At 39.9% G+C, this 14282-nt stretch overlaps 1 protein-coding gene across 4 annotated transcripts in view; it reads right to left on the bottom strand.

Annotated features, from left to right (window-relative positions):
- Positions 1-14282, bottom strand: part of MANBA (mannosidase beta) — a 114915-nt gene that overhangs the window by 76545 nt on the left and 24088 nt on the right. For 2 of the 4 annotated variants that reach the window (XM_058432597.1, XM_058432599.1), the window contains exons 3-6: positions 13946-14051; positions 13374-13479; positions 12385-12555; positions 3629-3752 (exon numbers count right to left, since the gene is read on the bottom strand). In XM_058432597.1, coding sequence (XP_058288580.1) covers positions 3629-3752; positions 12385-12555; positions 13374-13479; positions 13946-14051 — 507 coding nt within the window. The remainder of the gene's footprint in view (positions 1-3628; positions 3753-12384; positions 12556-13373; positions 13480-13945; positions 14052-14282) is intronic. The other 2 variants (XM_032177020.2, XM_032177102.2) reach the window with 1 other exon arrangement.

Below are 14282 nucleotides of genomic sequence, written 5' to 3'. Positions count from 1 at the left end.
CTAAAAAGCTTCTTCACAGCAAAGGAAACATTCAACAGAATGTAGAGACAACTTGTTGAATGGGAGAAAATATTTGCAGACTATTCATTCATTTGACAAGTTACTAATATCTGGAATACACAAGGAACTCAACTGAACAGTAAAAAAGCAAATAACCCCATTTAAAAGTGGGCAAAGGACATGAATAGACATTTCTCTAAAGAAGACATACAAATGGCCAACAGGCATATGCACAAATGGTCAACATCACTAATCATCAGGGAAATGTAAATCAAAACCACAAATACTATCTTACTCCAGTTAGAATGACTATTACTGAAAAGACAAAAAATAATAGATGCTGGAGAGGATGCAGAGAAGAGGAAACATTTATACACTGTTAGTGGGAACGTGAGTGAATACAGCCACAATGGAAATACAATATTTCTCAAGAAACTAATAGTAGAACCATTACCATACAATCCAAGAATCCCACTAATAGGTATTTATCCATAGAAAAATAAATCAGTATAACAAAAAGATTCTTGCACCCCCATGTTTATTGCAGCACTATTCACAGTAGCAAAGATATAGAATCAACCTACGTGTCCATCAACAGATGAATGGATAAAAAAGAATAAAATCATATCTTCCACAGCAACATGGATGGAACTGGAGGTCATTATGTTAAGTGAAATAAGTCAGACACAGAAAGACAAATTTTGCATCTTGCCACTCACACGTCGGAGATAAAAATGTTGATCTCATGGAGGTAGAGAGTGAAATAATAGAGACCAGAGGCTAGGAGGGGTATATGAGTGGCAGAGAGGAATGAAGAAAGGCTGATGAATGGGTACAAGCATGCATTTAAATAGAAGGAATAAGTTCTAATGTTTGACAGCATAATAGTGTGACTATACTTAACAACATGTATTGTATATATCAAAATAGCTAGAAGAGAGGACTTGAGATATTCCCAACACACAGAAATGATAAATACTAGAGGTGATAGATACCCGAAATACCTTGACTTGATCATTACACACTCTATGCATGTAACAAAATACCACACATACCCCATAAATATGTACAAATATTATGTATCAATTTAAAAAATGTATTTAACCTTCACAAATGTAGCTGAGAGGAACTGTTTACACTGAATCTAAATTGAATTTTAAGCATCATTTAAATTAATTTAATTCATATAAAATTCACTCAGTCACTAGTGACTAATAAAGTGAACTCTAATAACTCAGGAAGAAATGTTTAGTTTCATATTCAAATTGTAAATTAAACCAGAGCAGTATTATTCAAATTTTTTTCAAGCAACAGGGTACCTAGAGCTTATACTGCATTTTGCAGACCACCTAAAATACTGATTAAGCTTCAAAACAAATAAATAACTTTTTGCTAAATCAGACCACTTTTTTTTTTTTTTGAAACAGCATCTCGCTCTGTCACCCAGGCTGGAGTGCAGTGGTACAATCACAACTCACAGCAACTCTACCTCCTGAGCTCAAGTGATCCTCCCACCTCAGCCTCTTGAGTAGCTGGGACTACAGGTGAACGCCACCAGGCCTGGCTAATTTTTGTATTTTTTGTATTTTTTGTCAGAGATAGGATTTTGCCATGTTGCCCAGGTTGGTCTCTAACTCTTAGGCTCAGGGAATCCACCCACTTTGGCCTCCCAAAGTGCTGGAATTACAGGCATGAGCCACTGCGCTCAGCTCAGACCACTTCTCACACCAGATTCTGTTATTTATACCTGAGAAAATGTATGGGTGGTAACATGGGATGAAGGGAGATTAAACCATTATTTGATTTTAGTAGCGAAAATCTTTAGTTGGATTACACCTCAGAAGAATAGTTTGGGGCCGGGCGCGGTGGCTCACGCTTGTAATCTCAGCACTTTGGGAGGCCGAGGCGGGCGGATCACGAGGTCAGGAGATCGAGACCACGGTGAAACCCCGCCTCTACTAAAAATACAAAAAATTAGCCGGGCGTGGTGGCGGGCGCCTGTAGTCCCAGCTACTCGGAGAGGCTGAGGCAGGAGAATGGCGTGAACCCGGGAGGCGGAGCTTGCAGTGAGCCGAGATCGCGCCACTGCACTCCAGCCTGGGCGAAAGAGCGAGACTCCGTCTCAAAAAAAAAAAAAAAAAAAAAGAATAGTTTGGGAGGCACTAAACTAGAGAATTATAAGCACAGCCACATTTACATGTGCAATTTAAATTAGATCTTTTAATGCCGTTTTAAAGTTTAAAAATACCAACAGCACCAAATAACCTCCTCAAATCTAAGCATCTATCATTTGCTTTCATCTTCTGCCTTCAGAAAGTACAGATTTGGCTCAATTGAATAGCAAGCTAAGGTCACCAGGGTTCTCAAGATAACAGAACTCTTGTACTGACACACCACATTCTTTCTTACTGATTTCATCTAGTTAGGCCTCCGTGTGATTACACTGAGCATTGCAAGCTCTCATTTAAGATCTCACTTGCCTCCATCTTCACCCTTCATTTCCCTAACTTCTCAAATCCTCACTGATCTTTGATTTTCTGGCTCTTATCTTGGAAGGTTATTTGTTTTGTTTGGTAATTGTTTGTATCTCCCCCCCCACACACATGAAGGGATCAGTGTACCTACTCTATTTCTTTTATCAAATAAACACAGCACTGAGCAAAGAAAGCAATAAATATTTAACCAGCTTTTAACTTATCCACTGACATCTGTGAGATTTCTGAGGTTCTATTTCAATGCTCCTTGATATTGAATAGTTGCTTCAACTTAAAAAGTACTATTTTTCACCTTAGAAATATTTCTTTTGGCCAGGCACGGTGGCTTACGCCTGTAATCCCAGCACTTTGGGAGGCTGAGGCGGGCAGATCACCTGAGGTCAGGAGTTTGAGACTGACCAACATGGAGAAACCTTGTCTCTACTAAAAATACAAAATTAGCTGGGCGTGGTGGCACATGCCTGTAATCACAGTTCCTCAGGAGGCTGAGGCAGGAGAATCACTTGAACCTGGGAGGCAGAGGCTGCAGTGAGCCAAGATCGCGCCATTGCACTCCAGCCCGGGCAACAAGAGTGAAACTTCATCTCAGAAAAAAAGAAAAGAAAAGAAAAGAAAAGAAATCTTTCTTTTGCCCTGTTTACCTTCCTGTTTATTTTTAACTCTTCACAAGGGTGTTGTGTCAGGGCCCTTGTGTCAGGGCCCTCAGAGTAGTGCTCCCGGTTATGAAGAAAATGTACAGAGACAGAAAGCCAGTCTAACGATGTGAGCAAAGCAAGAATTCGACACTAAAAGTGACTACAGAGGCAGCAAAAAGGAGCACCAGCCAGCAGGCCCAGTTCTTTCAAGAAAGAATACTTACCTCAGGAAAACTTGGAGCTGCTCTTCCATTTTATTTTTTCCTTTTTCTGTAAAATATGCTAAAAGATATCTACCTACATACCTGCTTTATATTGTCGATTTTCATGTAAAATCAGTTGGCACCTATTTTTTACTTTTATAAATTGATTGTACCACAAAGTTTTTAAAAATTCTAAATCTCTGAAAAACATACGTCTGTATTTCAATTATAAACCCAATTTTTATAACAAGAAGACTCAAAAAAAAACACAAAAAAACCACATCTTTCAGCTTACCATATATTGGGGAAAATGTGAAGTAGGTCAGGTGACAAATATTATAGGCTTCAATTCTAACATCTTTCCAGATTCCCTGGGTAGGAAAGGAAGGCCCCCAGTCCCAACTAAAGGAACATTGCTCCTGCAATTTCAAGGAGAAAAAGAAGATATATTCTGATTACCATGAAATTTAAACATTATGAGAAACATTTTCTTTCAAAATGTTACGTATGTGTATGTAAGTTTGCTATGGCAGCAATAACAAAGTATCACAAACTAAATGGTTTAAACAATGGAAATTTATTTTCTCATAGTGAAGTCCAAAATCAAGCTATCAGCAGGTTTGGTTCCTCCTGAGGCCTCTCTCCTCTGTTTGCACTGTGTCCTCACATGGTCTTTTTCTGTGCTAGGCATCCCTTGTGTCTCTCTTCATTGTCCAAATGTCCCCTTCTTACAAGGACACTAGTTGTATTGGAATAGGGCCCACCCTAACTGCCTCATTTTATCTTAATAAGCCCTTAAAGACCTTCTCCAAAGATGATTACATTCTGAGATACCAGAGGTTAGGACTTCGACATATGAATTTGGGGGGACCACAAGTTAGTGCAAAACTGTGTGTGTGCCCCCCAACCACCATACACAGCCTCTGAGGTGGCCCACAATGATCCCCACTTTGAAGTGACCTAGTGAATCACTTCTAACCCACAGCATATAGCAGAAATGATGTGATTTTATTAATTAGGTTATAAGAGACTAAGCCTTGAATTTTGGGTACTTTCTCATGCCCTCTCTTGGCCAAGAGGGAAGCCAGCCTCTGTGTCATGGGGCAGCTCTGTGGAGAGACCCATATGAGCAATCTGAGGTCTGCCAATAACCACAAGTGAGCTCAGAAACAGACTCTTCAGCCTTGAGACATCTTGAGCCAAGCCTTGAGACAACTGCAGCCGTGGCTGACAGCTTGACTATAACCTCATGAGAGACTTTAAGCCAGAGGCACCCAGCTAAGCCACACTCAACTCAGATTCCTAACTAACAGAAGCCACCATAATAAATGTTTTGTTTATTATTATTTTTTAGAAATCAGAAAACCTATAGTCCACATGTTTTCTTTTTTTAACTTTTAAGTTCAGGGGTACAAGTGCAGGTTTGTTATATAGGTAAACTTGTGTCACGGGGGTTTGTCATAGAGATTATTTCATCATCCAGCTATTAAGCCTAGTACCCATTAGTTATTTTTCCTGATCTTCTCTCTCCTCCCACCCTCCACCTTCTGGCAGGCCCCAGGGTGTGTTGTTCCCCTCTATGTGTCCATGTGTTCTCATCAATAAATGTTGTTTTAAGCTGATAAGTTTTGGCATAATTTGTTACATCACAATAGATAACTAATACAATATCCAATATATCCAATATATCTATGTTGCACATAACCTATGAAACAGATAAATTTGGCAGAAATGTTCTAAGAACATAAAATCTATGAAGAGTTGTACATTTATTCTTCAAATGCATACTACATTGAAGCAACTCAATAGTTCCTCTTTAAACTTCTCTATAATATCCCTGAACCTAACCATTGCATTTAAATCGAAAAGCTACAAAGAATATTGTGCTTACATGTAATAATTGAAAAGAATGAGGAGGCCGGGCGCAGTGGCTCACGCATGTAATATCAACAGTTTGGGAGACCAAGGCGGGTGGATCATCTGAGGCTGGGAGTTTGAGACCAGCCTGACCAACATGGAGAAACCTCGTCTCTACTAAAAATACAAAATTAGTTGGGTGTGGTGGCACACACCTGTAATCCCAGCTACTCAGGAGGCTCAGGCAGGAGAATCGCTTGAACCCGGGAGGCAGAGGTTATGGTGAGTCAAGATCGCACCACTGCACTCCAGCCTGGGCAACAAGAGTGAAACTCGGTCTCAAAAAAAAAAAAGAGAATGCAGAAACATATTGAAGGACAAACACTTTATAAATAGGTTTTAAAAAGCTCTGGCTAAACTTGCCAACCTCAGGTATGAATTCAGAAGTCCTTGTTTCTGAACATGAAGCCCAAAAACAATCAGTTCGATCTTTAGCCCCTGACACAGGTGGCCAAGGCAGACATTTTACCCAATCTTATTTGACCTGGGTACCTGTCTCTCCCTTGATGACACTCAACTTCCATATTAGGTTACAGAGTTCAAATTCAAAAATAAGAAATAATTCTGTAAAATAAATCCCTTTCACACAGAATGTTTTCTAATTTCTACTTCTTAAAAGAAAAAAATATTTTCAGAACAGTTAATTAAAATGTGTAAAGCTATGTGTTCAGCTTTTAAAAAGGAACAAGTTTGGGTCATACATTTTATGGGGGGAAAAAAGTAACAAGCACCAGAGGAAATACTAAAATCCTTCTAGATGGAGTCATTTGTAAAATAGAACCTGAAGATTTGGCCAAACTGTTGTCACTTGGGTATTATTTCCTTAGCTCTGTACTCACCTAAGATAGAGATAAATTTGCTTTTACTATGAAGAAAAACAAAGAACTAAAGTTACTTTATAGCATCCACATCTGTCTAAATTTACCACTTAAGCACCAGATTATCATATTCAGAATGAAAACCATCTTGGGGACATTTATGGGAGAATTTTAGTATCTATTTGTAATTCTTTCATTGGAGATAGGGAAAAGAAGGAGAGCAAAATAATCCACATCTTATGAGGGAGACTATTTTCCCCATTAAGAGCTACAAATCACTCTTAACCACTTCAAGAAGTATTTATGAAGTGCCTTCTATGTTTCAGGCTGGGAGTGCTTCAATATACACAACAGACACAGCTCTTCTGCTTATAATGCTCACAGTCAAGCACGAAATTCAAGCATTGAATAAATAATTACAAGTATAATGAGTTTTATAATGGAAATAGGCAGGGAACATACAGTGAGAGGTTGAGGAGGATGGGTATCAAGATGAGTTTTCCTGAAAAAAAAAAAAAAAAAAGACACTGAAGGGTGAGTACCATTTATCCACTGTGAGCAGGCAAATGGCAAGCAGGAACTTTTTTTTTTTTTTTTGAGATGTCTCACTCTGTCACCCAGGCTGGAGTGCAGTGACATAATCTTGGCTCACTGCAGCCTTAACCTCCAGGCTCCTCCCACCTCAGCCTCCTGAGTGGCTGGGACTACAGGCTAATTTTTGCATTTTTTTTAGAGTTGGGGTTTTGTCATGTTGTCCAAGCTGATCTTAAGCTCCTGAACTCAAGTGATCCACCTGCCTTGGCCTCCCAAAGTGCTGGGATTACAGTCATGAGTCACTGTGCCGGCCCAGAAGCATTCCTTTCAGAAGAACAGCATGTGCAAAGGTCTGGAGGTACAGGACAGTATGATGCATTCCAGGAGCTGAAGAGACAACAATGGGAAGAGGCAGGGAGTTGACTGGAGAAGTGAGCATGGGCCAGACAGAGCTAAGACCCATGGACATTGGCCTAAAGGCAGTGAGAAGCTGTTGAAGAGTTTGAAGAGAAGCGGTGCTGTCATCATTTTTTTCTGAAAAGACCATTCTAGCTGCTCTGTGAATGATTAACTAGAAGAAGGCAAGTGAAGCTTCAGGGATGCCAGTTAGGCAACCAGGGCAATATTTCATGCAAGGCATGACTGAACTCAAGACATAGTAGCAGAAATGAAATGTGAACAGACTGAAGAGCTATTGAAGAGGTACTATTCACATCATCAAGAGGACTAAGCAATTGATTGGAAGAGAGAAAAAGGAGATAAAGGTGTCAAGAAAAACTCAAGTTTCTGGCTTGAGCACCTGTTGTGGATAGCATTCCATTCAGCAAGAGACAGAACCCTGGGAGAAGGATTTAAATCACAAGCGCAGTGTGGAGCATACTGAGCTTTAGGTCCCTGTGAATCAGACAAGTGACGATGCTAAATAAGCATCTGAATGTAAGGTCTGGAATTGAAGAAAAGTTGGGCTGAAGACACAATATTAGGAGACAATGGCAAAGAGATTTGTTATGGAAGAAATGAAAAATGAGATAGCCTAGAGAGGGTATAAAATGAGAAAAGAATCTAGAACAGAGAAAGGCCTTATAATATAACTTTTAGGAGAAGAAGGATGTGGATAAAGAGACTTATAAGGAACGGCCAGAGATGTAAATGGAAAATAAGGAAGATGGCATCAAACATTGGTAAGAGAGTAGCTAAAGTGATGAGTCCCACTATCCATTCTGGACAGAAAAGGAAGCAGAGACAAGAGGGGAATTTGGTTGCTACAGGGAAAGCAGAGGTTCAAAGAACTAGTGAAAGAGAGTATCGGGGGAACCAGCCCCCAATATTTCAACATAGGTTCTTTTCTATTTTCCCTAAGTGTCGGTCAGTCTGAGAAATAAAGAGAAAGAGTACCAAGAGAGAAATTTTACAGCTGGGCCTCTGGGGATGACATCATATATTGGTAGGACCGTGATGACGACCCCGAGCCCCAAAACTAGCAAGTTTTTATTAGGGATTTTAAAAGGGGAGGGGGTGTATGAACAGGGAGTAAGTCACAAAGATCACATGCTTCAAAGGGCAATAAAGATCACAAGGCAAGGCAAAATTAGAATTACTGATGAGGGTCTATGTCCCGCTGTGCACACATTGTCTTGATAAACATCTTAACAGGAAACAGGGTTCGAGAGCAGAGAATCAGTCTGACTAGAATTTACCAGGCTGGAATTTCCCAATCCTAGTAAGCCTGAGGGTACTGCAGGAGACCAGGGTGTATTTCAGTCCTATATCAGGGTATATGTCTCTGCTTACCACATAAGACAGACACTCCCAGAGTGGCCATCTATAGACCTACCCCCAGGAATGCATTCCTTCCCCAGGGTCACTCCTTGCTGGGAAAAGAATTCAGTGATATTTCTCCTACTAGCACATCCATTTATAGGCTTTCTGCAAGAAGAAAAATACGGCTCTATTCTGCCTGACCCCACAGGCAGTCAAACCTTATGGTTATCTTCCCTTGTTCCCTGAAAATCGCTGTTATTCTGTTCTTTTTCAGGGTGCACTGATTTCATATTGTTCAAACACACATGTTTTACAATCAGATTTCATATTGTTCAAACACACATGTTCTACAATCAATTTATACAATAGTGGTCCTGAGGTGACATACAGTCTCAGTTTATGAAGATAACAGGATTAAGAGATTAAAGACCCCACTAACTTCATATAACCTAAGCTGAGCATCTTGTTAATTACTTGTAATTATAGTAGTAAGCCTCCAAAATAGATATCACCACTCTACATTTTGAATGGTTGTATAGCACTTTACAACACGCAAAGTGCATTTACATTGTTATTTCACTATATCCTCATATCAGGGATTAGCTCCATGTACAAATGATGGGCATGCCTCAAGTTATTCTATATTCACAAAGCCAGAATTCAGACCCAACACTCTTGACTTGGTCTTCAACTCAGGTATCTTCCCACTGGACCATGTCAATCTAGTCAGAAATACCTAGATGCAACTTGCAATTGTTCTGGAAGTCTGCCCAGAGGTTAGTGTCCAAAACATTGTGATAGCAGAAAACTGGGTCTGATTCCTGACGTTAGTGACAAAGGGCTATGTTCTATCTAGATAACTTGAGAGTACGTTTTAAATGCCACAAATTGAATAGAGGGTGGAGGGAAAATAGCATATGGATATATGTATAACATTTATATTATCTTTATTGTTGACTTGAAAAGTAACTTTTCACATTAGGATCCAGGATAGTTTCAGTTTTGATAAAGGTTAAAAATGGAAGGGGAAGCCAGCACAGTAGCTCACACCTATAATCCCAGCACTTTGGGAGGCCAAGGTGGGTGGATCACCTGAGGTCAGGAGTTCGTGACCAGCCTGGCCAACATGGTGAAACCCCATCTCTACTAAAAATACAAAAATTAGCCGGGCATGGTGGTGGGCGCCTGTAGTCCCAGCTATCGGGAGGCTGAGGCGAGAGAATGGTGTGAACCCAGGAGGCGGAGCTTGCAGTAAGCTGAGATCATGCCACTGCACTCCAGCCTGGGCAACAGAGCAAGACTCCGTCTCAAAAAAAAAAAAAAATACAAAAATTAGCCGGGCATGGTGGCAGGTGCCTGTAATCGCAGCTACTCGGGAGGCTGAGGCAGGACAATCACGTGAACCTGGGAGGCAGAGGTTGCAGTGAGCCAAAGTCACGCCACTGCACTCCAGCCTGGGCAACAGAGTGAGATTCCATCTCAAAAAAAAAAAAAAAAAAAAGGACGGGGAGAGGGAAAAAGTACAACCTCTAGCATTTAAACCACTGTGTCATTGGAAGCCAAAGGCAAAAGAATCAAAAGATAAATCTTATCCAGAATTATAAGTATACAAATATTCCATGGAATACTTGACTATTCAAAATTGTCAAAGCAATACTCTAAGGCTGTTATTACAGTAGTTTGAACATATGGTTAATGGGTCATTGACACAAGTTTGGGTAGGTTGAATCAAACAGGAGGAGGTATAATTTTAACCCTAGTACTTATATTAAGGAAACATAATTTAATAGTAAATCCATCCAGCTGAAAGAGAGCCACTTAATTTAATCAGAACATATTAGCTACTGTAACAGTTCTACCTAAAGAGTATTGGGAAAATATGTTTAGTATCTTTACAATGAGCCAAATCATTACATTTGTTGTTAAAACTAAATTTCATGGCTCACGCCTGTAATCCCAACACTTTGGGAAGCCGAGGCGGGTGGATCACCTGAGGTCAGGAGTTCAAGAGGAGCCTGGCCAACATGGCAAAACTCCGTCTCTACTAAAAATCAAAAAATTAGCCAAGTGTGGTGGTGCATGCCTGGAATCCCAGATACTCGGGGGGCTGAGGCAAGAGAATTGTTTTAACACGGGAGATGGAGGTTGCAGTGAACCAAGATCTCGCCACTGCACTCCAGCTTGGGCAACAGAGCAAGACTCCATCTCAAATAAATAAATAAATAATAAATCCAATCCCTCGAAAAATTAAAAAGAGAATTACCATATGATCCAGCCATATCATTTCTGGGAATATATCCAAAAGAACTGAAAGAAGGGTCATGCAGAGATATTTGTACACCCATGTTCATAGCAGCAATAGCCAAAAGGTGGAAGCAACCTAAATGTCCGTCAATGGATGAATGGATAAACAAAATGTGGTATATGCACGGAATGGTATGTTATTCAGCCTTAAAAAGTAAAGAAATTCTGACACATGCTACAACATGGATGAATCATGAGAAAATTATGCTAAGTGAAATAAGTCAGTCACAAAAAAACAAATACTGTATGATTCCACTTAGATTTCTAGAGGAATCAAACACATAGAAAAGAGTAGAATGGGCCAGACATGGTGGCTCACACCTGTAATCTCGGCACTTTGGGAGGCCAAAGTAGGCAGATTACTTGAGCCTTAGAGTTAGAGACCAGCCTGGGCAACATGGCAAAATCCTGTCTCTACAAAAAAAATACAAAAATTATCTGGCCATGGTGGCGTTCGCCTGTAGTCCTAGCTACTCAAGAGACCTAGGTGGGAGCATCGCTTGAGCCCAGGAGGTGGAGGCTGCGGTGAGTTGTGATCGCACCACTGTACTCCAGCCTGGGTGACAGAGTGCGACCCAGTCTCGAAAAAAAAAAAAAAAAAAGAAAAGAGTAGAATGGTGGTTGCAAGGGGCTAGAGAGAAGGAAATGGAGAACTGTTGTTTAAACAATAATGGGTATAATATAATATAATGGGTAATGAGTATAGAGTTTCAGTTTTGCAAGATGAGAAAGTTCTGTGGTTACTTACCAATGTAAATATACTTAACACTACTAAACTGTACACTTAAAAATTATTAAAGTGATAAATTTTATGTACAGTTTATACAATTAAAATTTTTTAAGTATGAAGTAAAATGAAATAAACATTAAAAAACCAAATGTCACATAGAAAACTGATTCAATCATGTAGTAAAATAGATCCAAGTCCTCTAGACTGGAATCAGATTCTAAGAAAAATAATTACTTTTGTGGACTTTGTTATCTTTTGGTTAGATTTTATGAGAACCTGACAGTAAGATGCAAGAACATATCATCAAATATACTAATATCGGCAGAGGGCTTCCTAGAAACAAGAATCACTAATACATTTTCACAATCTGGTGAAAAGTTTGATAAACTTAAATGTTAAGAAAATAATTTGTAAAGTTCCATTATCAGCCACATATTTTTCTTTTCCTTTCTTTTTCTGTTACCTAAGTTCAGAACACGCTTCAGGAAGAAAACTTAGAAAAAGATAAAGATGCTCCACAATATTTCAAATAATCTTTTGGTTCTTATTTCAAATTTTCAAACCCCACTAAGGGATCAGGAAAGAGATTCCTAACTTCTGAATTGCCATGGGAGTCTTCAAATAAGCATTTCTTTTTTTTTTTTTGAGACGGAGTCTCGCTCTGTCGCCCAGGCTGGAGCGCAGTGGCGCAATCTTGGCTCACTGCAAGCTCCGCCTCTCGGGTTCACGCCATTCTCCTGCCCCAGCCTCTCCGAGTAGCTGGGACTACAGGTGCCCGCCACCACGCCCGGCTAATTTTTTGTATTTTTAGTAGAGACGGGGTTTCACCGTGGTCTCGATCTCCTGACCTCGTGATCCGCCCGCCTCGGCCTCCCAAAGTGCTGGGATTACAAGCGTCAGCCACCACGCCCAGCCCAAATAAGCATTTCATATGCCAGCACATCCCATCTTCAAAAATAAAACCCGACCTGTTTGAGAGACCATTACCTTCCGAACAAAGTTGACATGGCATTCACCCTTCTGCACAAGTGGAGGGCAGTCTGGGGGAACCTGGTAGCGAGTGTGAGCTTTGCTCTGCTGTGCTGCATACAACACCGCTGACTGGAAACGCAGCTCAATGGAGTTCACGTCCCTGACCACGTTGGTAATATCAAAGCTCTAAGTTAAAGGGAACAAACAGACAAACCCATGATGTGGAAGTAGTCTTGTGTGTAAAATTTTAGATAAAGGCATTTGGTATGAAAGACGCATAATATAATGCTGATGTAGGTTTAGCCTCCTTGCAAGAGGAAACACTTCTCTGAAATACTGTAGTATCACTTAGTTGCCCACTTTTAGTTAAAACTAAGCACATTTTCCTACCCAGTCCAAGTTTCTAGGCTTCTCCTTCTATTTTTCCTGGCAAAATCATGGTCTTAGGGAAATGGATAGAGCAAAAAATAACTTTAGCTCTGAAATGTCTGCTCTGTCTACTTATACGTGGCCTTGAACCGCCAAGGGTTTCCTAGACACTTCATGACAACCTGCCTCTCTGGTATGAACAGCATGCATTTCTAAGTCATGAGTTATTTTTGTTTTGAAAAGTCTACCTTTGAAAGGAAAGGAAGATCAGGATATAATCTCTTAATGTAACTATTCCAGAAAGGAAATGACATTTTATTTTAAAATCGTTTGTCCAATGAAACTGTATCACCAGAGGAGGGATTGGCATGTTTTGAACACTTTCTATGTGCCAAGAACTTGCCAACATTTTATATAATTAGCTTACTAAATCCCCACACTAACCCCATGGGGTTTGTAAGGTTTCCATTATTCCTCAAATGTGGCAACTGAGAAATGAAGTAACTCATCCAGTGCTTTAATGAGCTCGTATTTGTCACATGGCCAATTATGCATTTACTTTTCTCTACTCACAAAAGCAATTAACATAAACACAAATAAATGGTTTTTTTAATCTAATGTCATTATATACTTACATATCTATTGAACATATTGTCTGTTTCCCCAATAGTGACTTCATTGAACAGGATTTTTGAAACTGTATCCACTCCTTCAAGAATCAAATTTACTTTTTGCCATTTGCTAAAAAAAAGAAAAGATTTTTAAAACAAGATGTGTAAAGCATTAACTTAGATAAGTCTCTTTTTTATTATTTAAGGCCTAAAGAAATAAATATTTCACACCAAAAAAAGATTCTTAAAAGGCAGTTTCCAGTGACATTTTCAGAAGTACTGCTTTAAAACATACTTACATCCTTTGAGTGATCCAGCTTATCTTTCTCTATAATGTAACAATAAATCACCATAAAACCAAGAGCACAACTTATAATTTCCAAATATATTGACTTTTTCTAGTTGATACTTCAGAAAGTTATTATGAGAACCAAGTTAGGCCAGGAGCAGTGGCTCATGCCTGTAATCCCAGCACTTTGGGAGGCCTAGGCAGGCGGATCAGCTGAGGTCAGGAGTTCGAGACCAGCCTGGCCAACATGGCGAAACCCTGTCTCTACTAAAATTACAAAAAACTAGACAGGCGTGGTGGCAGGCACCGGTAATCTGAGCTACTAGGGAGGCTGAGGCAGGAGAATCGCTTGAACCCAGGAGGCGGAGGTTGCAGTGAGCGGACATCCCACCACTGCACTCGCGAGATTCCATCTCAAAAAAAAAAAAAAGAGAACCAAGTTACATAATAGACATAAAATGTTCTCACAAACTACATTTACTGACACTGTCTAAGAGAACACGTTAGAAAACTATCATCTACAGGTGAATATTATGCACCCAGCACTCTGCTAAGCCTTACAGGAAACTATAACAGTGCCTGTATTTAAGGAGTCTGCAATCTGGTTGGCACTTGGTTGCTGGCTGGCAATATTGTTGAACAAC

Source organism: Hylobates moloch, unplaced genomic scaffold (genome assembly GCF_009828535.3).
Source record: "Hylobates moloch isolate HMO894 unplaced genomic scaffold, HMol_V3 SCAFFOLD_2, whole genome shotgun sequence".
NCBI lineage: Eukaryota > Metazoa > Chordata > Mammalia > Primates > Hylobatidae > Hylobates > Hylobates moloch.
The sequence above is the reverse complement of the archived record's forward strand: the minus strand, read 5'-3'. Positions and strand labels throughout refer to the sequence as shown.